This window comes from Pogoniulus pusillus, chromosome 8 (assembly GCF_015220805.1).
Source record: "Pogoniulus pusillus isolate bPogPus1 chromosome 8, bPogPus1.pri, whole genome shotgun sequence".
Lineage (NCBI taxonomy): Eukaryota > Metazoa > Chordata > Aves > Piciformes > Lybiidae > Pogoniulus > Pogoniulus pusillus.
The window spans coordinates 36,965,629-36,988,389 of NC_087271.1; the positions used below are offsets into that span (position 1 = coordinate 36,965,629).

The following is a 22,761-nucleotide window of genomic DNA, read 5'->3' on the forward strand; positions in this document are numbered from 1 at the left end:
TGAGGGAGGTGATTCTCCCACTCTGCTCTGCTCTGCTGAGACCCCAGCTGGAGCACTGCATCCAGTTCTGGAGCCCCCATTACAAGAGGGATGTGGAGATGCTGGAGAGTGTCCAGAGCAGGGCCACGAGGATGCTCAGAGGGCTGCAGCAGCTCTGCTGTGAGCACAGACTGACAGAGTTGGGGCTGTGCAGTCTGGAGAAGAGGAGGCTCCCAGGTGACCTTCTTGTGGCCTTCCAGGATCTGAAGTGGGCTACAAGTAAGCTGGGGAGGGACTTTTTAGGCTCTCAGGGAGTGACAGGACTGGGGGGAATGGAGCAAAGCTGGAGATGAGTAAATTCAGACTGGACATGAGGAGGAATATTTAGCATGAGAGTGGTGAGAGGCTGGAATGGGTTGCCCAGAGAGGTGGTTGAGGCCTCATGCCTGGAGTTAAGGCCAGGCTGGCTGAGGCTGTGGGCAGCCTGATGTAGGGTAGGGTGTCCCTGGGCATGGCAGGGGGGTTGGAACTAGATGGTCCTTGTGGTCCCTTCCAACCCTGGCTGATTCTATGATTCTATTCCACGAGGGTAGAGCAGGTTCTACTGAAATAAAGTGCCTGGTGCTAGGCCATCCATGGGGTTCAGTGACAGAGCATCCAGCCTGGTGAGCTCTGTCTGTTTGGTAGAAGTCTTGGCAATGCAAACTCATTGGGTTTTCTGCTCTTTGTCAGCACTACGATGCAATAATGAGATACATCAGCCAACCACCTCTTCTTCTTGATGTTCATATTCATAAACCAATGCTAAATGCTAGGACCTGGATGGATTCTTTGCTAGCTTTCTTCCCTGGCTTGCAGGTAAGGTCTCGTGGTGCAGGTGATGTTAATAACAAGTAAATGATGAAGCAGACTGGGATCTAGTGGAGAGAATCCAATGGAGAGCTGTGAGGGTGATTAAGGGACTTGAACATCTCTCCAATGAACCAAGACAGAGAGCTGTGACTGTTTAGTGTGGAGAAGAGAAGGCTGAGAGGGGATCTTATCAATGTCCATAATATCTGAGAGGTGGGTCTCAAGATGAAGGTGCCAACCTCCTTTCAGTGGTGCCCAGTGACAGGGCAAGAACAAAGACTACAAGCTGGAACACAGCAAGTTCCACCTCACCTTCTTTCCTGTGAGGGTGCTGGAGCCCTGGAGCAGGCTGCCCAGAGAGGTTGTGGAGTCTTCTTCTCTGGAGACTTTCAAAACCCACCTGGATGTCTTCCTGGGTGTCCTGCCCTAGGTGAATGTGCTTAGGCACAGGGGCTGCACTCGACCTCTGGAGGTGGTGCCAGCATCTCACTCTAAGATTCTATAGCTGACAAATCAAGCTAATTAGATTTGCAGAGATACAGAACAGTGCTCACTCCTCCTGCCATGTTAGCAGTAGCTTTGCTGGCCATGGTGAGTACCAAGAGAAGGATGTCTGTAGGGTTTGCTTCCCTCACGCTAGTAATGAGAGCAAATCAAGCTGTCTTTTTAATGCTCTAGTGACAGCTTTTTTAGGCTGTGTCATTTACATCTTTACGAGAAGCTAAATCACACTTCCACCATGGAAGTTAGGCAGCAGCTTTACATGAGAAGGGCTACAAAGCTGGTGAGGGGCCTGGAACACAAACCCAATGAGGAGAGGCTGAGGGAGCTGGGGGTGTGCAGCCTGCAGAAGAGGAGGCTCATTGAGGGCAGACCTCATTGCTGTCTACAATTGCCTGAAGGGAGGCTGTAGCCAGGTGGGGTTGGGCTCTTCTGCCTGGCACCCAGCAACAGAAGAAGGGGACACAGTCTCAAGCTTTGCCAGGGGAGGTCTAGGCTGGATGTTAGGAGGAAGTTGTTGGCAGAGTGATTGGCATTGGAATGGGCTGCCCAGGGAGGTGGTGGAGTCTCTGTGCCTGGAGGAGTTGAAGCAAAGCCTGACTGAGGCACCTAGTGCCATGGTCTGGTTGATTGGCCAGGGCTGGGTGCTAGGTTGGCCTGGCTGAGCTTGGAGGTCTCTTCCAACCTGGCTGATTCTATGCCCACAGTGATTGTTGCCTGACTTTGAATGTTATTCCCATGTGTGGTGAATTGGTGTTAATTTTCTTACTCACTTCTAGGTGCTGAAGGGTGACATTAGACCTGCCATTGAAACTCATGAGATGTTGTATCAGGTGATAAAAAAGCATAACTTTCTTCCAGAGGTAAGCTAGTAATTTTTTTGCTTGTATAAACTGATTCTTACCTTGAGGTCTTCAAGAAAAGCCTGGATGAGGCACTCAGTGCCATGGTCTGGTTGACTGGATAGGGCTGGGTGCTAGGTTGGAATGAATGGTCTTGGAGGTCTCTTCCAACCTGGTTGATTCTATGATTCTATGTGAGCAGTCTCAGCTACTATTGTGAAAGAAAACCAGTGGGTGTATGTTCCTAAAACCACAGGCTCATTTCCACAGCATTCCTACCTGACTTACAGTCCTGCAACTGTATTTTGGTTATGAAATATTTGTTCAGTTGTAATTAACCCAACAATAGGAAGCTGCTGCTGCTGTGTAGTGGTTTCTTGGGCTTTGTATTTCAACCTTGACTCACTGCAGTATGCAGAACTTGTGTAACCACATGTAGCAGCTCCTTAGTAATATCATAGCATTGATTCACAGTTATCTTTTTTTTTTAACCCAAAGGGGGAAACTAAAGACTGAATTGTTCTGAGGTTGTGCATAATGTCCTTAAAAGCAGGTACAAAAACTTGTTTGTAGGCATCACCAGGGTAGTGTCTGAGCAAGTGAATCCTGCACAGGGAAGCTTGTTTGCCTGGTGAAGTGTGTCTTTGTTCTGTCATGACCCAGAATATAGGAGAAAGCTCCCAGCTCCAGTTTTGATTTTGACTTTCCTCTGGTGTAAGCCTATTTTTGCTGGAGAACACTTTAATTAACATCACATTCACCTAATGCAGTTATTGAGACCAAAGGATCCTTTCTAAGCACTGCAATGGCGTTTTAGGTTTTATAGAGTGCTTTTAAAATTGTACAGTTTGGCTCCTTAGGGAGGTTTTGGGTTGTTTTTTTGGGTGCTTTGTACTTTCAAAAGCAACTCTGACAGATGAGTTAGTTGGATTTAAGCCAATTTGCCATTGGAATGGGCTGCCCAGGGAGGTGGTGGAGTCACTGTCCCTGGAGGAGTTGAAGCAAAGCCTGGATGAGGCACTCAGTGCCATGGTTTGGTTGATTGTCTAGGGCTGGGTGCTAGGTTGGACTGGCTGAGCTTGGAGGTCTCTTCCAACCTGGTTGGTTCTGTGATTCTGTGAAAGAAGCCAAGCCACTTTGTTGGTTAGTTCAGGACCAAGTCCCTTACTAATTCTAGTCAAGGTAAGATCCCTTGTATAAACCTAACAAACTAGGAAAAAATCAGGAACTCCCTGAAGGGAGGCTGTAGCCAGGTGGGGTTGGTTTCTTCTGCCAGGCAACCAGCAACAGAACAAGGGGACACAGTCTCAAGTAGAGGCAGGAGATGTCCTGCTGTATTTGCAGATGTCCCTGCTGACTGCAGAGAGGTTGGACTACAGGACCTTCAAAGGCCTCTTCCAACCCAGTGCATTCTATGAAATTAACCTGTCCTTGTCTTTCTTGCATTTATTTTTGTCTGTCCTTTTCTCTTCCTCAGGCATTCACAACAGACTTCAGAGTTCACTGGGCTCAGCATCCTTTAAGGCCTGAATTTGCTGAAAGCACTTACTTCCTCTATAAAGTAAGATCACTTTCATTCCTCTCATATTTGCTCACTTTGTCTAGCATCCAAACTTTGGGTTTGTTTCAATATGTAGAAGGAGTAGCATATTTTGATGTAGAATGTATAGCCTGGAACACAAGGCCTGTGAGGAGAGGCTGAGGGAGCTGGGGGTGTGCAGCCTCGAGAAGAGGAGGCTCAGGGCTCATCTCATTGCTGTCTACAACTACCTGAAGAGAGTCTGTAGCCAGGTGGGGTTGGGCTCTTCTGCCAGGCATGCAGGAACAGAAGAAGGGGACACAGTCTCAAGCTGTGCTGGGGGAGGTCTAGGCTGGCTGTTAGGAGGAAGTTGTTGTCAGAGAGAGTGATTGGCATTGGAATGGGCTGCCCAGGGAGGTGGTGGAGTCTCTGTCCCTGCAGGTGTGCAAGAGAAGACTGGCTGAGGCACTTAATGTCATGGTCTGTGTGATTAGACAGGGCTGGGTGTTAGGTTGGACTAGATGAGCTTGGAGGTCTCTTCAAGCCTGGTTGATTCTATGATTCCTGACCTACCTTATCTGTGAGAGGCAGGGCATTGGCACCTCAGGTTGATTAGTGCACTGATAAAGTAGACTTTACTTGAGAAGGTTTGGATTCCAACTAGCATTAGGAGAGTGAAAGTTGCAAATTGTACCTCAAGTCAAACTGCACCTCAGAGTTTGTGTTTTGTTTTCCTTTTCTAGGCTACTGGGGACCCTTATTATCTAGAAGTGGGAAAAACACTCATTGAAAACTTGAACAAGTACGCAAGAGTGCCTTGTGGATTTGCTGCAATGAAGGATGTTCGTACAGGAAGTCATGAAGACAGGTAAAAGCTTGTGCAATTGTTTTCCTCTTAAAAAGACTGCATAAGAAAATGTCATTCCTCTCTTTATATAATAGAATTGGCTTTTGAGTAGCTGCCTATCCTCAGTTGGACAACCAAGCCCTAAATGGCTTGTTTGTCGTAGTCTATAAACTCTTTGTCTCATAACAGTGGATGAATGACTTCCAAACAAAATATACTCCCAATGAAGAAGCTTGCAAGGAGGTTTGTTTGTTCTGTACATTTCTGCTTCTGTGTCTCATGTATCTGTTCTGGGTGTTTCAGTATCTGATACTGAACATGCCCAATCACTTCTCTCCAAACATAGTTTCTACTCAGTGGAAGAGGCACTAATGGAATTCTGTTCTGCACTGCAATAGTCATGAAGTCTTCAGAGGTGGAGCAATAGGAGTATTTGTTTTGCTGATGCTTTGGGGAAAAGAAAAGGGGCATCTTCCTAAAGGACATCCATTTCTTTCCCATAGAATGGACTCCTTCTTTCTGGCTGAGATGTTTAAGTATCTTTACCTGCTGTTTGCTGATAAAGAAGACATGATTTTCGACATCGAAGATTATATCTTCACTACAGAAGCTCATCTGTTACCACTTTGGCTTTCTACTGCAAACCAAACCATCTCCAAAAAGAATACAGTAAGTAGTAACTCAACTTGAAGTTACTTTTAGTGGTGCTTTCAGGCAGTTACCTATTTTTTTTGAGAGGAACCTACAACTGGTGTTTAGCCTGGAGAAGAGGAGGCACAGGGGTGACCTCATTGCTGACTACAACTACCTGAAAGGAGGCTGTAGCCAGGTGGGGTTGGGCTCTTCTGCCAGGCAAGCAGCAAGAGAACAAGGGGGGACAACCTCAAGTTGTACTGGGGGAGGTCTAGGCTGGCTGTTAGGAGGAAGTTCCTGGCAGAGAGAGTGATTGGCATTGGAATGGGCTGCCCAGGGAGGTGGTGGAGTCATCATCCCTGGAGGTGTTGAAGCAAAGCCTGGCTGAGGTACTTAGTGCCATGGTCTGGTTGATTGGCTAGGGCTGGATGCTAGGTTGGCCTGGATGAGCTTGGAGCTTCCAACCTGGTTGATTCTATGATTCTATGAACAAGAAGGAAAATCCTGGTTAGAAGCAGTACACCAGTTCTGACACTTGATTTAATAGGAGCTAGTTCTCATCGTATGAGCAGTGCCACTCCCATAGCTGTGAATCACATTTACTTGATGGGATTCTGCACCACTGAATCTGGGGAAAAAAAGGTGTGGAATATGAGTGATGTGTCAAAATAAAATGATTCCTTACCTCTGTATAAATTTAAAAGAAGGATCTGAAGTATTTTATTTAACTTTTCATTCCCAGCATGAAAAGTGAATACTTTTGAGACAGGCAGGATACCCTTAGCTCAAGGTGTCTGAAGAGGTGGCCTAACAGATGTGGAATCATAGAATGAGTCAGGTTGGAAGGGACCACAAGGATCAGCCAGTTCTAACCCCCCTGCCATGCCCAGGGACATCCTACCCTAGAGCAGGCTGCCCACAGCCTCAGCCAGCCTGGCCTGAAACACCTCCAGCCATGGGGCCTCAAGTACCTCCCTGGGCAACCCATTCCAGCCTCTCACCACTCTCATGCTCAACAACTTCCTTCTCATCGCCAGGCTGATCCTACTCACCTCCAGCTTTGCTCCAATCCCTCCAGTCCTGGCACTCCCTGACAGCCTAAAAAGTCCCTCTCCAGCTTTTCTGTAGGCCCCCTTCAGATCCTGGAAGGCCACAAGAAGGTCACCTGGGAGCCTCCTCTTCTCCAGACTGCACAGCCCCAACTCTTTCAGTCTGTGCTCACAGCAGAGCTGCTGCAGCCCTCTGAGCATCCTTGTGGCCCTTCTCTGGACACACTCCAGCATCTCCACATCCCTCTTGGAATAGGGGCTCCAGAACTGGATGCAGTACTGCAGGTGGGGTCTCAGCAGAGCAGAGCAGAGCAGAGGGGGAGAATCACCTCCCTGGCCCTGCTGGCCACACTTCTGCTGCTGCAGCCCAGGCTCTGTTTGGCTTTCTGGGCTGCAAGTGCACACTGCTGGCTCCTGTTGAGCTTCTCCTCCAGCAGCACCCCCAAGTCCCTCTCCTCAGGGCTGCTCTCCAGCCACTCACTGCCCAGCCTGGATTTGTGTGGGATTGCCCCAACCCAGCTGCAGGACCTTGCACTTGCTCTTGTTGAACCCCCTGAGGTTGGTTTGTGCCCACCTCTGCAGCCTGTCCAGGTCCCTCTGGATGGCATCCCTGCCCTGCATTCTGTCTGCTGCACCACACAGCTTGATGTGGTCAGCAGACTTGCTGAGGGTGTAGTTCTCGTTGGAATGGGCTGCCCAGGGAGGTGGTAGAGGCACTGTCCCTGGAGGTGTTCAAGAGAAGACTGGCTGAGGCACTTAGTGCCATGGTCTAGTTGACTGGATAGGGCTGGGGGATAGGTTGGACTGGATGAGCTTGGAGGTCTCTTCCTACCTAGTTGATTGTATGACTCTCTTCAGAACCACAAGTGTTAATAAAAGGCCAATGAAAGGGGACAGAGTGCAGTTTTCCTAAGCTCTAAGTCAAAGCCTCTAACATACATAATGCAAGTAAGAAAGGTCCATTGAAAATGGTGTCCAAAAAAAATCCCCATGTGAAAAGGCTACAAGGCTGTGAATGTGTTTATTCTGGTTTGGAATTTACCTGCTGGTGAAAAAAAAATGGGTAAGAACCAATGGAATGGGTAAAATCTTTTTCATGTAACCAGAGTGCTGGGAAGCCAGAAGAGGTCTGAGCTAGTTGGCAGCATCCACCTAACATCCTGTGTGGACTGATTCTCATAAACAGGAAGGGTCATGTCTTACTGCTCTGATGCTTCAAGTGATCTGACTGCTCTTTGGAGTACTCTCTTAGGAGCAGAGATACTTCAAAGTGTTAATTCCAGTCAACTAACAGCCTTTTGACCTTGCTTTTTAGGGAGCCTTTACCTACTTTTATAAGCTAATTCAGTAGGGTTTAAATGAGCTAATCTGTTGCAAACAAAGTGGGGCTTTCTGTTGTGGGCATCTTGCAAGTAGATAAACAGCACACCTGTTTTTCTAGGTGAGAAAGTGAACTTGCCAGCTGTCCACCCTGGTGTTTGCACAGCTAAGCACAAGCCAGCTCTGGCTCCAAAGCACTGCACATGTTCCACATGGCTTCACGTGTCGCAAGCCAGCAGTTTGTGCCAGGGGTAACTCTCTCATCTTTACTGAAAGTAGAGATTGTGTGAGGAATCACAGAATCAAGCAGGTTGGAAGAGACCTCCAAGCTCAGCCAGCCCAACCTAGCACCCAGTCTTGGCCAGTCAACCAGACTATGGCACTAAGTGCCTCAGCCAGGCTTGGCTTCAACACCTCCAGGGACAGCAACTCTACCACCTCCCTGGGCAGCCCATTCCAATGCCAATCACTCTCTCTGCCAACAACTTCCTCCTAACATCCAGCCTAGACCTCCCCTGGCACAACTTGAGACTGTGTCCCCTTGTTCTGTTGCTGCTTGCCTGGCAGCAGAGCCCAACCCCACCTGGCTACAGCCTCCCTTCAGGTAGTTGTAGACAGCAATGAGCTCTGCCCTGAGCCTCCTCTGCTGCAGGCTGCACACCCCCAGCTCCCTCAGCCTCTCCTCACAGGGCTGTGCTCCAGGCCCCTCAGCAGCTTTGTCACCCTTCTCTGGACACCTTCCAGCACCTCAACATCTCTCTTGAATTAAATTATCCATAGATCCATCCCTGCCCATTCAGACTTCCAAGCTTGTGTGGCTCCTGAGGAGGAGACTCTTTTGTTCATAGGATTAGATGTGATATTCTTAGTAACAGGAAGCAGGAATGACCTCAGGTCTGCAGCTACTCCTCTCAGCATGAAGACAATATCAGATTAAATCAGAACAACTTCCTTTAGTTGTCCAGCACACAAAGGTGCAGGAGCACTAGCTGTGTCCTGAGCAGGCTTGAGAAATGCTGTTTGCCAGGAAGGGATTAGCTCTTACTGCACAAAATTGTGGATGTAGGTTTGGTAAGTGACAAATTGGAACTGGTTGTATTTATCTCTCCCTGGAATGGGGTCGTAGTTAACCACTTACCCTTTGTTACTCCAAGGTGTGGCACAGAAAAGTGGCTGCATCCTTCCTTCCTGGAACGTGGCCTGCACTCAGCTGCTGAGTGTCCTGAGTACACACATTGAGGCTAGATGTGTCTGTTGTTTTGTGTGAGTGCAGAGCTGTGAGCTGCTGTGTGTTTAACCACTGATTGCATCTCTCATTTCAGACTACAGAATACACAGAGCTGGATGACAGCAACTTCGACTGGACCTGTCCCAACACCCAGATTCTTTTCCCAAACGACCCCATGTTTGCTCAGAGCATTCGTGAGCCTTTGAAAAATGTGGTGGATAAGAGCTGCCCCAGGGGAGTTTCCAGAGTGTAAGATGGATCCTTTCTGTCCTTTGGTGGTGTCTGAGAGACAGAGTCATACAATCAGTCAGGGTTGGAAGGGACCACAACGATCATCTAGTTCCAACCCCCCCTGCCATGCCCAGGGACACCCTACCCTACATCAGGCTGCCCACAGCCTCAGCCAGCCTGGCCTTAAACACCTCCAGCCATGGGGCCTCAACCACCTCCCTGGGCAACCCATTCCAGCCTCTCACCACTCTCATGCTCAACAACTTCTCCTCATGGCCAGGCTGAATCTCCCCACCTTCAGCTTTGCTCCATTCCCCCCAGTCCTGGCACTCCCTGACAGCCTAAAAAGTCCCTCCCCAGCTGTTTTGTAGGCCCCCTTCAGATCCTGGAAGGCCACAAGAAGGTCATCTGGAAGCCTCCTCTTCTGCAGCCTGCACAGCCCCAACTCTTTCAGTCTGTGCTCACAGCAGAGCTGCTGCAGCCCTCTGAGCATCCTCGTGGCCCTGCTCTGGACATGCTCCAGCACCTCCACTTCTTTCTTGTAATGGGGGCTCCAGAACTGGATGCAGTACTCCAGGTGGGGTCTCAGCAGAGTGCAGTAGAGGAGGAGCATCACCTTCCTGGCCCTGCTGGCCACACTTCTGCTGCTGCAGCCCAGGCTCTGCTTGGCTTTCTGGGCTGCAAGTGCACACTGCTGGCTCATGTTGAGCCTCTCGTCCACCAGTATCCCCAAGTCCCCCTCCTCAGGGCTGGAAGTCCTGCTTGGGATTGCCTTGACCCAGCTGCAGGACCGCAGAGATGCAGATCGAGTCTCTTAGTGCAGGTGAGGAGAAACTTGAGGTGTACTGCAGCTTGCTCTGCTCGAGTTTATAGCCATTTCAGAGTGGATAACTGAGCTACAGGAGAAGAAGCAGCTGGACTGAATTCATTTCCAGCAGGAATCAGGGTGGCTTTCAAAGCAAAAGGAGCTCAATGAGCCCCATGCTCCTAGTGGGAATTGTATCTCAAGTGTTGCAGGAAGTATGTCTCTCTGCTTTGTAAAATGGATTTCTGCAGCCTCTTGAGCAGTTCTGCAGTTCCTTGTAGTGAGCAAATCATACTACAGAGCCTCAGGGAATCCCAGCATGGTGAGGGTTGGCAGGCACCTCTGGGATTATCCAGTCCAACCCCTCTGCACAGGTCACCCGCAGCAGCTTGCCTGGGATCAGTGTGTCCAGGTGGGTTTGGCATCTCTCCAGGGAAGGAGACTCCACAACCTCTCTGGACAGCCTGCTCCAGGGCTCCAGCACCCTCACAGCAAAGAAGTGTTTTTCTTCCTGCTCAGATGGACTCCAGTTTGTAGCTGTCACCCCTTGTCCTGTGAAGAGTCTTGACATCTGGCCTTTAGATATTGAGAAGATCCCCAACTTCACTTCCTTGGAAGAATTTGGGGCAGTCTGTTAAAGCTGAGGAAGTTTGTCCTTCTCATGATCTCTTTAATATTTGTACTTCATGCATAGCACCGAGCAGCAACTGCTTGAGGACAGCTGATTTTAGTCAGTCTTAAGTTAACTAAAGTCTTGCAGTCTCTTCAGACTTGAGTCTTGCAACTTGCAGTCTCTTCAGAAGAGAGAGGCAGCCTGTGGCAGTCTTGCCATCAGCCTTGCAATGTCCTTTTCTGCACTATGAAGTTACCAATGATACCAGCAACTTTAAAAGAGCAATAGTTTGATAAGCTGGATCCTCTTGAAGCTTGTACTCAAGCTCACTCCAAAGAATCCTCACCTTGGGGTGGTAGGAGTAAAACAAGAGTTATATTTCAACACCAATCTGTTTCTTTTCCTCATATCTTTTGGCAGAGAAGACAGTTTGGGAAGTGGACCAAAGCCACCATTGAGAGCCAGAGATTTCATGGCCAGTAATCCCGAACACTTGGAGATACTGAAGAAGATGGGAGTCAGTTTGATTCATCTGAAGGATGGAAGAGTACAATTAGTACAGCATGCAGTGCAAGTAAGGCTTGAGAGAACTTCTTTTGGAAACCTTTAGGCATACTTGACACTTAAGAGGTTCAGGAGGGACTGCCAGACTGGAAAGAGGCACATGAGCTGCATGTGCAGCTATATCTAGCAACCTGATGCTTGTTAATATTTTCCCTCAGCAATACTTGTAACTAATCTTCCCTTAAATTAGAATGGAGACTCTGTGAGTCCAAGTGAAGCAGCTAACAGCACCTTCTCTGAAAAGATCTCAGTGTGAGATACTTCCACTTGGTCTGTGTGTTTTTAGTCTTCTGCGGGATGGAGGTGCCGAAAGGTTAACTTCCCTATTTGAGATGATGAATGAGTGCCAGGGAGCATCTGCCCTGTGCTTTCAAGTGTCTGTAGCAGTGGTCCAAAGCAAACATAACTTCAAGCTTCTCAACCACTTCAGAAGAAACTGCTGATGTTTCTTTCTTCTCAGGCAGCAAGTTCCCTGGATGCTGAGGATGGCTTACGCTTCATGCAGGAGATGATTGAGCTCTCCAGTCAGCAGCAGAAAGAGCAACAGCTACCTCCTCGTGCTGTTCAAATTGTTTCCCATCCCTTCTTTGGCAGGGTGGTCTTGACTGCTGGACCAGCACAATTTGGGATGGACTTATCCAAACACAAAGCAGGGGTATGGAAGCTGTGGATGCAGACTGTTTGTAGCTTTGTTGCTTTCCTAATTCCATCAGGCTGAATTTTACAGTACTGGTTCTGGATCAGGATGGCTGCTAGAGGAGCAGGTCATTACAGTGGTTAAAATGACAGGGCACAGGAATGACAGCAGGGACAGTCTGTTAGATGGGTGACTTAGCAGTCTGTGTTCTGCTCTTGAGTGATTAGTCAGGATTTAATATGCATATATAGTAGGATTTTTGGAAACAAATCCATGCAGACTGCAGTGCAGGTCTTAAGAGAGATTAATTCAAGGGGAAGTTTTCCTCCCATGTCAGCCATAAGTTCTCAGCAGCCATTTCTGAGTTAGAGTAGGCTGTTTTCATACAAGCTTTTATAAAAGGCTGTGTCTAGGTGGAAGAAGAAAATATCAGAGGCAGTGGACCCTATTGGAAGCAGCAGGACAACCCAGTGGCTTACTCTGGGCAAGCTTCAGCCCCAAAGAGGAGTTCCAGGCCAGCAATCCACAGAAAAGCATTTTCCAGAGACAGCAACAGCTCACAAAATACAGCAGATGGAAGATTTAGGTTTTCACTTGGTCATTCATTTGCTTCTCAGAACTCCAGATCAGGGTAAAGATTGCCTGTAGTGGCACAACATTGTCTCCTGTCACCAAGTGCATTAGATTAACTGAAGGAATGAAAACTCTTAGGGATCTTCTGCAAGTTTAAACCCAGTGCTCTAATTCTCTCTCCCTTCTTGGCTTTCTCCAAACAGACAAGAGGATTTGTTGCAACCATTAAGCCATATAATGGATGCTCAGAGATCACTAATCCTGAAGCAGTGAAAGAGAAGATTGCTCTGATGCAGAGAGGCCAGTGCATGTTTGCTGAAAAGGCACGAAACATTCAGAAAGCTGGAGCAATAGGAGGCATTGTTATTGGTAAGCAAAGTTCCTCACTTCATCTAGAGGTGCTTGACAGGCTTGGAGGTGGTGGACAGCTGACAAGCAGCCCTTGAACTCTCTAAGAGGACAATGTGCTTTCAGAAGAAGGTTTGGGTCATCTGGTTCTGTGTAGAAAGGGTGGCTAACCAATTTGGGATGGATGATTGTCACTGGGCTTGGCAGATTTAGGAGGAAGTTGTTGGCAGAGAGTGATTGGCATTGGAATGGGCTGCCCAGGGAGGTGGTGGAGTCACCATCCCTGGAGGTGTTGAAGCAAAGCCTGGCTGAGACACTTGGTGCCATGTCAGGCCACACCTTGAGTACTGTGTCCAGTTCTGGGCCCCTCAATTCAAGAAAGATGTTGAGGTGCTGGAACATGTCCAGAGAAGGGCAACAAAGCTGGTGAGGGGCCTGGAGCACAAATCCTATGAGGAGAGGTTGAGGGAGCTGGGCCTGTTTAGCCTGGAGAAGAGGAGGCTCAGGGGTGATCTTATTACTGCCTACAACTACCTGAAGGGGCATTGTAGCCAGGTGGGGGGTGGCCTCTTCTCCCAGGCAACCAGCAATAGAACAAGGGGACACAGTCTCAAGTTGTGCCAGGGTAGGTATAGGCTGGATATTAGGAAGAAGTTCTTCACAGAGAGAGTGATTGGCATTGGAATGGGCTGCCCAGGGAGGTGGTGGAGGCACCGTCCCTGGAGGCGTTCAAGAAAAGCCTGGCTGAGGCACTTAGTGCCATGGTCTGGTTGATTGGTTAGGGCTGGGTGCTAGGTTGGCCTGGATGATCTTGGAGGTCTCTTCCAACCTGCTTGATTCTCTGATTGTATGATCACAGAGCTGCAGTAGTGCTGTCTGCTACCTGCTGAGGCAGACTTGAGAGAGGAGTGAGACATGTTAAGGGAAACAAGTCCGCAAGTTGGCGTTTCACAACCAGCTTCAGCTTTTCTGCCTGGCATCCTCTTAGCTGGGCAGCAGAAGGCTGTGGGAAGTCTGTGGAAGATGGGGGGTGTAGTCTGCTTAACAGAAGGATCACTTGCTTCTCCTTGTGTGCACTGGCCAGATGACAACGAGGGAAGCAGCAGTGACACGGCTCCTCTCTTCCAAATGGCTGGCGACGGGAAGAACACCGACGACATCACAATTCCCATGCTCTTCCTCTTCAACAAGGAAGGGAACATCATCCTGGATGCCATCCGGGAGTATGAGGCTGTGGAGGTGCTCCTTTCTGATAAAGCAAAAGACAGAGGTGAGATCAGAGAGTGGTTCTTCACCTTTGGAGGTTCTTTCTTCAGTCCAGCCTCTGTCTCTGCCCTGGCGCTGTCGTGATTTCCGTTGCCACCCAAGGGTGCACACATGTTACTTGGCAGCTCTGCTGGGCTCTTTGGCCTTGGTGTTGGTTATTGCAGCAAAAAGCCTTTCTCTGAGGAGTGTTGTTACCTGCTCCCCCCTTCAAGTTCACATCAACATGAAATGCTGCTCATAAGTTGTCAGTTCAATTCAAGAGAGATGTTGAGGTGCTGGAAAGTGTCCAGAGAAGGGCAACAAAGCTGGTGAGGGACCTGGAGCACAAACCCTATGAGGAGAGGCTGAGGGAGCTGGGGGTGTGCAGCCTGCAGAAGAGGAGGCTCAGGGCAGACCTCATTGCTGTCTACAACTATCTGAAGGGAGGCTGTAGCCAGATGGAGTTGGGCTCTTCTCCCTGACAACCAGCAACAGAACAAGGGGACAGAGTCTCAAGTTGTGCTGGGGGAGGTCTAGGCTGGATGTTAGGAGGAAGTTGTTGTCAGAGAGAGTGATTGGCATTGGGATGGGCTGCCCAGGGAGGTGGTGGAGTCATCATCCCTGCAAGTGTTCTAGAAAGGACTGGCTGAGGCACTTGGTGCCATGGTCTAGTTGACTGGACAGGGCTGGGTGCTAGGTTGGACTGGCTGATCTTGGAGGCCTCTTCCAACCTGGTTGATTCTCTGATTCTGTGATTCAAGTAATCTAAGTTTGACTAATGAGGAAATGGAGCCTTTTGGATCCTGTTTGAACCCCTTTTATCATCATCTGCTTTGAAGTGGTGTCAGGAAGAGATGAGTGTTTGCAGTGCTCTACATTGTAAATGCCTTTCTCTTACCAAGCTCCCCAGTGACATCCTTGGTACCTGAAAGGAAAGATAGAACTGTTACAGCTGTTCTGCCTATCTAAGGAGAAGTGAGCAATGAGCCTGCTGACCTCACAGGTTTTGCTTGTATGATGCAGGAAAACTGCAAGCTAATATGTTCCCAATTAAAGGGTTTGCATGTGACAGATCATTCTGAGCCTTCCTTTTGTGAGCCTCCCTTTCTAGCCCCACTTTGTCCAAGGAGAGTAGTTACAAGATCAAATCTCTCAGTGGCAGCATTTATTTCCTGCACATTTGCAAAGGTGAATGTGCTGAAAGCTGCAGTGTTCTTCACAGCTGCTTACTGATGCCTCCTGCTTCTCTCTGTGCCTAAGCTGCTCAAACAAAACAGTAAACACATGTGAGAATTTGTAATCTCTATCTGCTTCTTCTCCTCTCCTCATGCTTCCATTTGGAATCTCAGCAACAATCTTTAAAGGTAAAATGATTCCAAACTACATTATTGATAGCAGTAAGTATCCTGTGTTAAATGTGGCTTAAGCAGTTAAACTCTCTGCAGGTCTTGCAATACCACTGGCCTGCTTACTAGGCTCAAACAGCAAGCTCCAGAGTTTGCTGTGCTTAAAAGTCAGCTCTTGTAAAGCTCTATCACTACTTGAGATATGTTGTGTTAGTTCTTTTGAGTGGGGATGTGGTGAGGGAGGCTTCAGCTTTGGCTCTCTTTAACACTTCAGTAAACTTAGGAAATGCTGCCTGACTCCCACTTGCTTAGCAGTGGAATCTGGGTGCTTTAAACTCCAGTGTTGAAGTTCAGTGCACACAGTGGGGATTTGCTGAGGACTGAAGGGTGGTAGCTAGCACTGAGCCAGAAGTCACTATTCACAGAATGACAGAGTGGTTTAGGTTGGAAGGGACCTTTAAGATCATCTAGTTCCAACCCTGCTGCCATGGGCAGGGACATCTCCTACTAGAGCAGGTTGCTTGAGGCCCCAGCCAACTTGGCTTGGAACACTTCCAGACTTGGAGCCTCCACAGCTTCTCTGGACAACCTGTTCCAGTGCCTCAGCACCCTCCTGGGGAAGAATTTCCTCCTCATGTCAAACCTAAATCGAGCTTCTTCCAGTTTGAAGCCATTGCCCCTGCTCCTGTCTCTACCTGCCTTTGTAAAAAGTCCCTCTCTGATCAAGTTCTGGAGTGTGCCCAGAGCAGGGCCACGAGGATGCTCAGAGGGCTGCAGCAGCGCTGCTGTGAGCACAGACTGAAAGAGTTGGGGCTGTGCAGTCTGGAGAAGAGGAGGCTCCCAGGTGACCTTCTTGTGGCCTTCCAGGATCTGAAGGGGGCCTACAGAAAAGCTGGGGAGGGACTTTTTAGGCTCTCAGGGAGTGCCAGGACTGGGGGGAATGGAGCAAAGCTGGAGGTGGGGAGATTCAGAGTGGCTGTGAGGAGGAAGTTGTTGAGCATGAGAGTGGTGAGAGGCTGGAATGGGTTGCCCAGGGAGGTGGTTGAGGCCCCATGGCTGGAGGTGTTTGAGGCCAGGCTGGCTGAGGCTCTGGCCAGCCTGGTGTAGGGTAGAGTGTCCCTGGGCATGGCAGGGGGGTTGGAACTGGCTGCTCCTTGTGGTCCCTTCCAACCCTGGCTGATTCTATGGCTGTGTGAGGTTTGAGAAACCCAAACTAGTCTCACTGTTTACCCTTGTTTAGAATGTCTTTAAATGCCCTCTCTCCCCTCTCTCTATAAAAGGAGTTCCTTTACAGTAGCTATCAGTGGTAAGTCTGCACTTCCTTGAGGGCATAAAGCCAAGGGAAGTGACCTTGCTTTTGCAATACATAATGAACTGCTGCATTCCTGGGGGAGTTTTCAAACCATGTTTTTTCTCTTCCCTCTCAAAGACTTGGAAGTGGAGAATATGGACCAGAAATTGTCTGAAAATGATTCACATAAACCGAATTCAGAAGAAGCTGCTTCAGCATCTCAGGATGTTGGCACAGTCAGCGAGGAACCCGAAGAAGGAGAAAGCTCTGATGTTACTGACTCTGACTCTCTATCTCCTGCTGACACAGCCAGTGACAGTGTTTCTGTTTCAAATCAGGATTCCTCCGTCCCTGGACGCCAGGAGGCTGGTGCTCCAGAGCCAGCATGTCCACCAGGGGACAGCCAGCCTCAGGAACAACAGACTGAGACAGAGCCAAATTCCAAAGTTAACTGGGATAGTAAAGTCCAGCCTATGGAATCCATATTAGCAGACTGGAATGAAGATATAGAGGCATTTGAAATGATGGAGAAGGATGAGCTATGACTTGGAATAATAACTTATTTGTTAGGAAACAGATGGAGAACTCTTTGGGTGGAAGTGAGGCCCTGAGATCTGACAACTAGAAAACATATTCAGTATTGTGGCAAGCAGCCAGGTGCCACCTGGAAAATACCATAGCAACCCAGCACCCACTGCTTGTCTTGGCTGAATCTGTCCTCTTTGACAATGGGAACGTGCAATCCAAGCATTTGCCTGGCTCCACAGCATGGTGCTGTAGCCCAGGAGGCTGATTCAGGGAACCAGCCCAGCTTCTGCCTTCCAGGCTTCCAGTGGTCACCCTCCCTTGGTCTCTGGAAAGCAGAAGTCGAGCGCTGCGGGATTAATGTACCACCTAATGGTTATCCCTGAGAGCAGCTCAGGGCAGTAGGTCAGCTGCTGTTCTGCTTGGAGCAAAGGTGTGGTTTCACTGGTCTCTGCTGAGGGGAAAGCCTCTCTTGATAGCAGCAGGTGAGGTTATGTTTCCAGTTGTGGTGTCTTCAAGATACAGCTAGAAGCAGGCTGATTTTTGTCTTGACATATCATACTGAGGTTTTGTGTTGCTGGCCACTGCTTCCATCTGTTACCATGAAGAGCAACCACGATGACATGCGAGTTGTTTTCCTTCTGCTTCACTTCCAGCCAGAGAAACCATAAACCAAAGGCAACCTGTGCTTTGGAAGCAAGCCCCATGAGGGAAACTGAGACAGCCTTGGGATCTTGGGACTCTGGGATCAGAGAAACTGAGTCAGCCTTGGGGTCTTGGGACACTGGGATCAGGGAAACTGAGACAGCCTTGGGGTCTTGAGACCCTGGGATCAGGGAAACTGAGACAGCCTTGGAGTCTTGGGACCCTGGGGTCAGAGAAACTGAGACAGCCTTGGGGTCTTGGGACTCTGGGATCAGAGAAACTGAGACAGCCTTGGGGTCTTGGGACACTGGGATCAGGGAAACTGAGACAGCCTTGGGGTCTTGGGACCCTGGGGTCAGGGAAACTGAGACAGCCTTGGGGTCTTGGGACCCTGGGGTCAGGGAAACTGAGACAGCCTTGGGGTCTTGGGACCCTGGGATCAGGAAAACTGAGGCAGCCCTGGGGTCTTGGGACTCTGGGATCAGGGAAACTGAGACAGCATTGGGAAGCAGCTAAAGGTTTGTGGTGTGTTGTGGAGGTTATGCTTGAAGTTAAGGCAGAGCAGACAAGGCAGATGTTACATTTGGCTTTCCAAGCTGAAAAACTCTTCTGCCCCAAGGCATGGAATTTCAAGTGGCAGTGGTCTCTGCCAGGACATTAAGCACAGCTGATCTAACAAACATCTTCCTTCTCCTACAAGTTTGACTTCTAACAGCTTCACTTTGCTGCCGTTCTTTTGATATGCAAACCTCTACCGGTGTGATACTGCAAGGCAGTGAGGCCAGTACCAGTAGTGAAGTGCTGATGGGGCCACAGTGTAGTGGTGTGAGCTGTGGGGATGGCTGGTCTGTTACTCTGGGCTTTGGGAGTTCCTTACAGCAAAGTGTGAGTCCCAGTTTGTTATCCCAATGATGCAAACCTCACCACTGAAATAAAACTGGGGATGGTTAAGCTCCCCAGAGACGTTTTGACTGTGTCCAAAGAAACTGCCAAAATACTCAAGTCACTTGATTTATAGAGACTGCTTGTGGTGAATTGTGCTTCAGAGAGTTGTTTTATATGAAAGAGTAAATTAACACTGCCTATATGCTGCACCTGGGTAAAGATGAAGGCTAAAATGGAAAGGAAAGGGGGAAAAAGCAGCCCCAGTCTGAACTGCACCTTTCACGGAGCTGGTGACGTGGTGCATGCTGGATGTGCAGCTGTTAATTGCCAGAGCCATACTGGACCCATTCGTGTCCTCCTGCAGGGCATGGGCATGGAAACCCCAGGCCAGTGTTGTCTCCATGTCTGCTCAGCTGTCTGGTGCACAGGCAGCTTCTGGAGAGCAAGCCAGGCAGAGCATCACCCCAAAACCCAGTGCTCAGTGGCGCTGCTCAGGTCAGAGGCCACTGCGAGGAGGCAGCCGGGCAGTGACTAAGTGTCCTTGGGAACACAGCGGCTTTGCCATGCAGTCCTCATCCCTCTGCACCAGCAGCTGCCTGCAGCCTTGGGGGGAAGGAGCAGAGCTTGCAGCAGCTGGGGGTTCGCTTGGGAATCTGTTTGTGTGGCTGTCGTGTTAAGTGAGGTTCTTGGTGTGTGTTCCAGCAGGGGAGCCTTCTAAGTGTCCTTGGAGCCCAAGTCAGCACCCAAGGGTGCTGCACTCCCCTGGTAGCACCAGGCTGTGAGCCGTGTGGCCAGCTGCAGTCAGCTGCGGGGTCGCCACCATTCGTGTGCAAATCAAACTCTTTCTTCTGATAACTCCTCTGGTCTGTCAGTGCTTAGTGCCACAAAAGGAGCATCCTTGTTGCCCATGCCCTTCATCTTCACACTCGTTAGCGTTGGTGGCGGAGGTGGAATCATTTTGATAGCTATAGGAGCCCTCTGGTCACTATGTTACAGCTGCCAGGAAGCCAACTGCAGGTTCTCTTCTTCTACTTGCAGAAAACCTGGGTGTAGGTTTGAAGTGTGCTCAGAAGATCCTTCCCCTGCCATCACCAGCTTGGTTTTAGCTAACTGCTTTTTCCCACATCGTGCTGCTGAAGCAGCAGACATTAGCAGCCCCCTTCGGGGGGATTCTGAGTGACCCCAGAGCTCCCTAGGAATTGGAAGAAGAATTTTGGTGGTGGCCTACCTCAGATTAAGTGTTGCCTCCTTCCTTTCAGGTTGGTTTTCTTTGTTTTAGCTTGTTCTACGTTTAACTTCTGAGCCCACCAGGAGAGCCATAGCTTTGTTTACAGAACTGAACTGGGGTAAGGTTAACCTTTGGGGCCAGAGGGCTAAACGAAGGAGGGGCAGCTGTATTCAGGTTGTTTTCACTTTGTACTTAATGCTGAGGAAATAGGCTTCAGCTGAACCTTTTCGTATCATTCTGGGAATAATTTGGTTTCAGAGTTTGAACTGAATCCCCAAATTCAATTCACTTTCCTTTTAAGAATGTATGCATCCAGAAACCAAAACCTTTTGGAGAGGGGAGTAAGGTTCCCCCCTCCTCCAAGTTTTTAGAGGTCTGCTCCTTCTGTGTGGCATGTTGCTGGTGCATCATTAATCAGTCATCACCTCTCTCTACTGTACATTTGTTTCTATGGTATTGGGCACTGAAGAGTTCAGGAATCACAGCTGGAACTAGCACTTACTCCATGCCATGTAATTCAGAGCAGCCAATTAGTCTATCCTTTGATTGTTAGAAGAATCTTCTTAATTGTTTACATTTATTGTCTCTTAATGAAGTTTCACAACAAGCCCAGCTTTGGTCCTCCTCCTCCTCCTGCTGCTGCTAGCCTGCCTGGAGGCACAGCAGCAGGCACAGCTGAGTTTAGATGGAGAGGTTAAAACCAGAGGACATCTGCTAAAGACATCAGTCAGAACATAGGGGTGGGGGGGGGAAAGACCCATTCTGTGAATGAAATATTGTATGTTGGGGTTTTATAAGGTTATTACTCTCTGGGTTTTTAGCCAGCCCACTTTACAGCCCTCTATTTTCTTAGGAGAGATGTCTAATAACAGGTGCTGTAAGAGCATTGTTGGGTTTTACTGCCTGCTGGGGAGCCTGTAGGAGATTTCTAAGGGCGACTCTGTACTGTGATGTAACAGCCTGGGCTAAGGTGTACATAACTCCTGTACATAATTGTGTACTTGATTATAACTGCTGATTGTAAAGATTTAATAAAATGTAAATACTCTGCCCCAGCTCTGCTGAAAGGACACCAGCTCCTGGCTTGCCCAGACACCTCTCTGCCTTGCTTTGCTCATCGCCAGCATGCTAGGGGCAGAAGGGACCTCTGGGGATCACCCAGCTCGCCCCCCGCCCCTGCTGAAAATCAGGGTCATTCCTGGCAGCTTGCCCAAGGAGCACAGTGTCCAGGTGGGTTTGGAATCTGTCCACCTTTTCCAGGCAGCCTGCTTCAGGGCTCCAGCAAAGAAGTTTTTCCTCCTGTTCAGATGGAACCTCCTGGGTTCCAGTTTGTGCCTATTGGCCCTTGTCACGACACCACTGAAAAGACTCTGGCCCTAACCTCCTCTTGCCTCCCACCCTTTAGAGTCATCATAGAATCATCATAGAATCAAGCAGGTTGGAAGAGACCTCCAAGCTCAGCCAGGCCAACCTAGCACCCAGCCTTATCAAGTCAACCAGACCATGGCACTAAGTGCCTCAGCCAGGCTTTCCTTGAAGACCTCCAGGGACAGCGACTCCAGCACCTCCCTGGGCAGCCCATTCCAATGCCAATCACTCTCTCTGGCAACAACTTCCTCCTAACATCCAGCCTAGACCTCCCCTGGCACAACTTGAGACTCTGTCCCCTTCTCCTGTTGCCGGTGGCCTGGCAGAAGAGACCAACCCCACCTGGCTGCAATGTCCCTGCAGGTAGTTGTAGACAAACCTCTCACTGAGCACTGATCAGATCTCTCAGGCTGCTCTCCAGTCTGAACAGCCCCAGGTCTCTCAGCCTTTCCTTCTCACAGAGATGCTGCAGGCCTCTCAGTGTCTTTGTAGCTCTCTCTTGCACTCACCCCTGTAGTTCCCTGTCTTAAACCAGAGATCCCAGAACTGGACCCAGTGCTCCAGATGTGGCCTCCCTAGGGCAGAGGGGAGAGGCAGGAGAATGCCCCTGGACCTGCTGAGCACACCCTGCTTAATGCACCCCAGGGCACCACTGACCTTGTCCGTGTGGGCACCTTGCTGGCTCATGGTGAACTTGTCCACAGCACTCCCAGGTCCTTCTCCACAGAGCTGCGTGGCAGCAGGTCAGCCCCTCACCTGTACAGGTGCACCCCAGCTGCAGGACTCTACCTTTGCCCTTGTTGAGCTTCAGAGGTGCACAGCCCTGGGGATAGCAGCAGGCAGGCTGCAGTGCAGGACAGGGATAACTTCCCAGGGAGCGTGGCCAAGCACAAGCAGAGCAACCCTTTTGTGTGGCAGAGCGTAAGGAAGGCTGTCAGCAGCCTCCTCTCACCAGGCTGTTCCAACCTCTCTCATGCTATGACTTGGGCATTTGCTATGATTGTTTTTCAGGCCCTCTCCTGCAGTGAGAATGCAGAGACACCTTCAGTGCAAGGCTGCCTACTGAGCTTGTCACGAGAAGCAACAAACCTCTCTGCTCTCTCCTGGGCCTGATTAGGTAAGTCCCAGCAGAAACATCCTCCACCATCCCTCCTCATTTATCAGCTGTCCTCTGCCAGGCCAGAGCATGCCCCCTGCCCTGCCTCTCTTAGAACAAGAAGTCAGGAATGTCCAGTTCGTTTCTGGGTTGATCTCCAATGCTGCTACTCCTCAGGAGCACTCCTGTTAAACTCACCTTTAATTAAGCTTCACTGCACCGGTTTGGCTGTTCCTCCATTGTCACATTTCCACTTTCCAGTTAGGTCACCCCAAGCTGGAGGACTTCAGCAGCCCTGACAAAAACAGCCTCAACTGCTGCTTGTTCCATAATTCATGCTGTCCAGGAGCTGAGTGTGGCAGGAGTCCCATTTGCAGCCTAAGTGCTACATAAAAAGATAATGTTAATAACCCTTCCCAGCTGGAGTGGCCTCTGGCCAGCAACGTTTGCCTGCCAAAGTTCACCCTGGATGTTAAACCTCAGCGTGGGCAAGTTCATGGCTGTTAATCCTTGATGGAGGGCACAGCATGAGGGGGTGGCGCCAGGGCTGGGCTGAGTGCAGATGAGCTTGGGTAGTGGTACCCACCCAGA

At 49.5% G+C, this 22,761-nt stretch overlaps 1 protein-coding gene across 4 annotated transcripts in view; it reads left to right on the forward strand.

The window, feature by feature from the left end:
• Positions 1–22,197, forward strand: part of EDEM3 (ER degradation enhancing alpha-mannosidase like protein 3) — a 51,160-nt gene extending 28,963 nt beyond the window's left edge. Inside the window, exons 10-21 of one of the 4 annotated variants that reach the window (XM_064148072.1) lie at positions 712–837; positions 2,112–2,195; positions 3,652–3,735; positions 4,437–4,561; positions 5,044–5,209; positions 8,865–9,019; positions 10,840–10,993; positions 11,444–11,638; positions 12,397–12,562; positions 13,626–13,811; positions 15,136–15,183; positions 16,562–20,761. In XM_064148072.1, coding sequence (XP_064004142.1) covers positions 712–837; positions 2,112–2,195; positions 3,652–3,735; positions 4,437–4,561; positions 5,044–5,209; positions 8,865–9,019; positions 10,840–10,993; positions 11,444–11,638; positions 12,397–12,562; positions 13,626–13,811; positions 15,136–15,183; positions 16,562–16,968 — 1,896 coding nt within the window. In that variant the 3' untranslated portion in view covers positions 16,969–20,761. Of the gene's footprint in view, positions 1–711; positions 838–2,111; positions 2,196–3,651; positions 3,736–4,436; positions 4,562–5,043; positions 5,210–8,864; positions 9,020–10,839; positions 10,994–11,443; positions 11,639–12,396; positions 12,563–13,625; positions 13,812–15,135; positions 15,184–16,561; positions 20,762–22,085 lie in introns of those variants that run through there. The other 3 variants (XM_064148073.1, XM_064148075.1, XM_064148074.1) reach the window with 3 other exon arrangements.
• Positions 22,198–22,761: the final 564 nt, after the last annotated feature.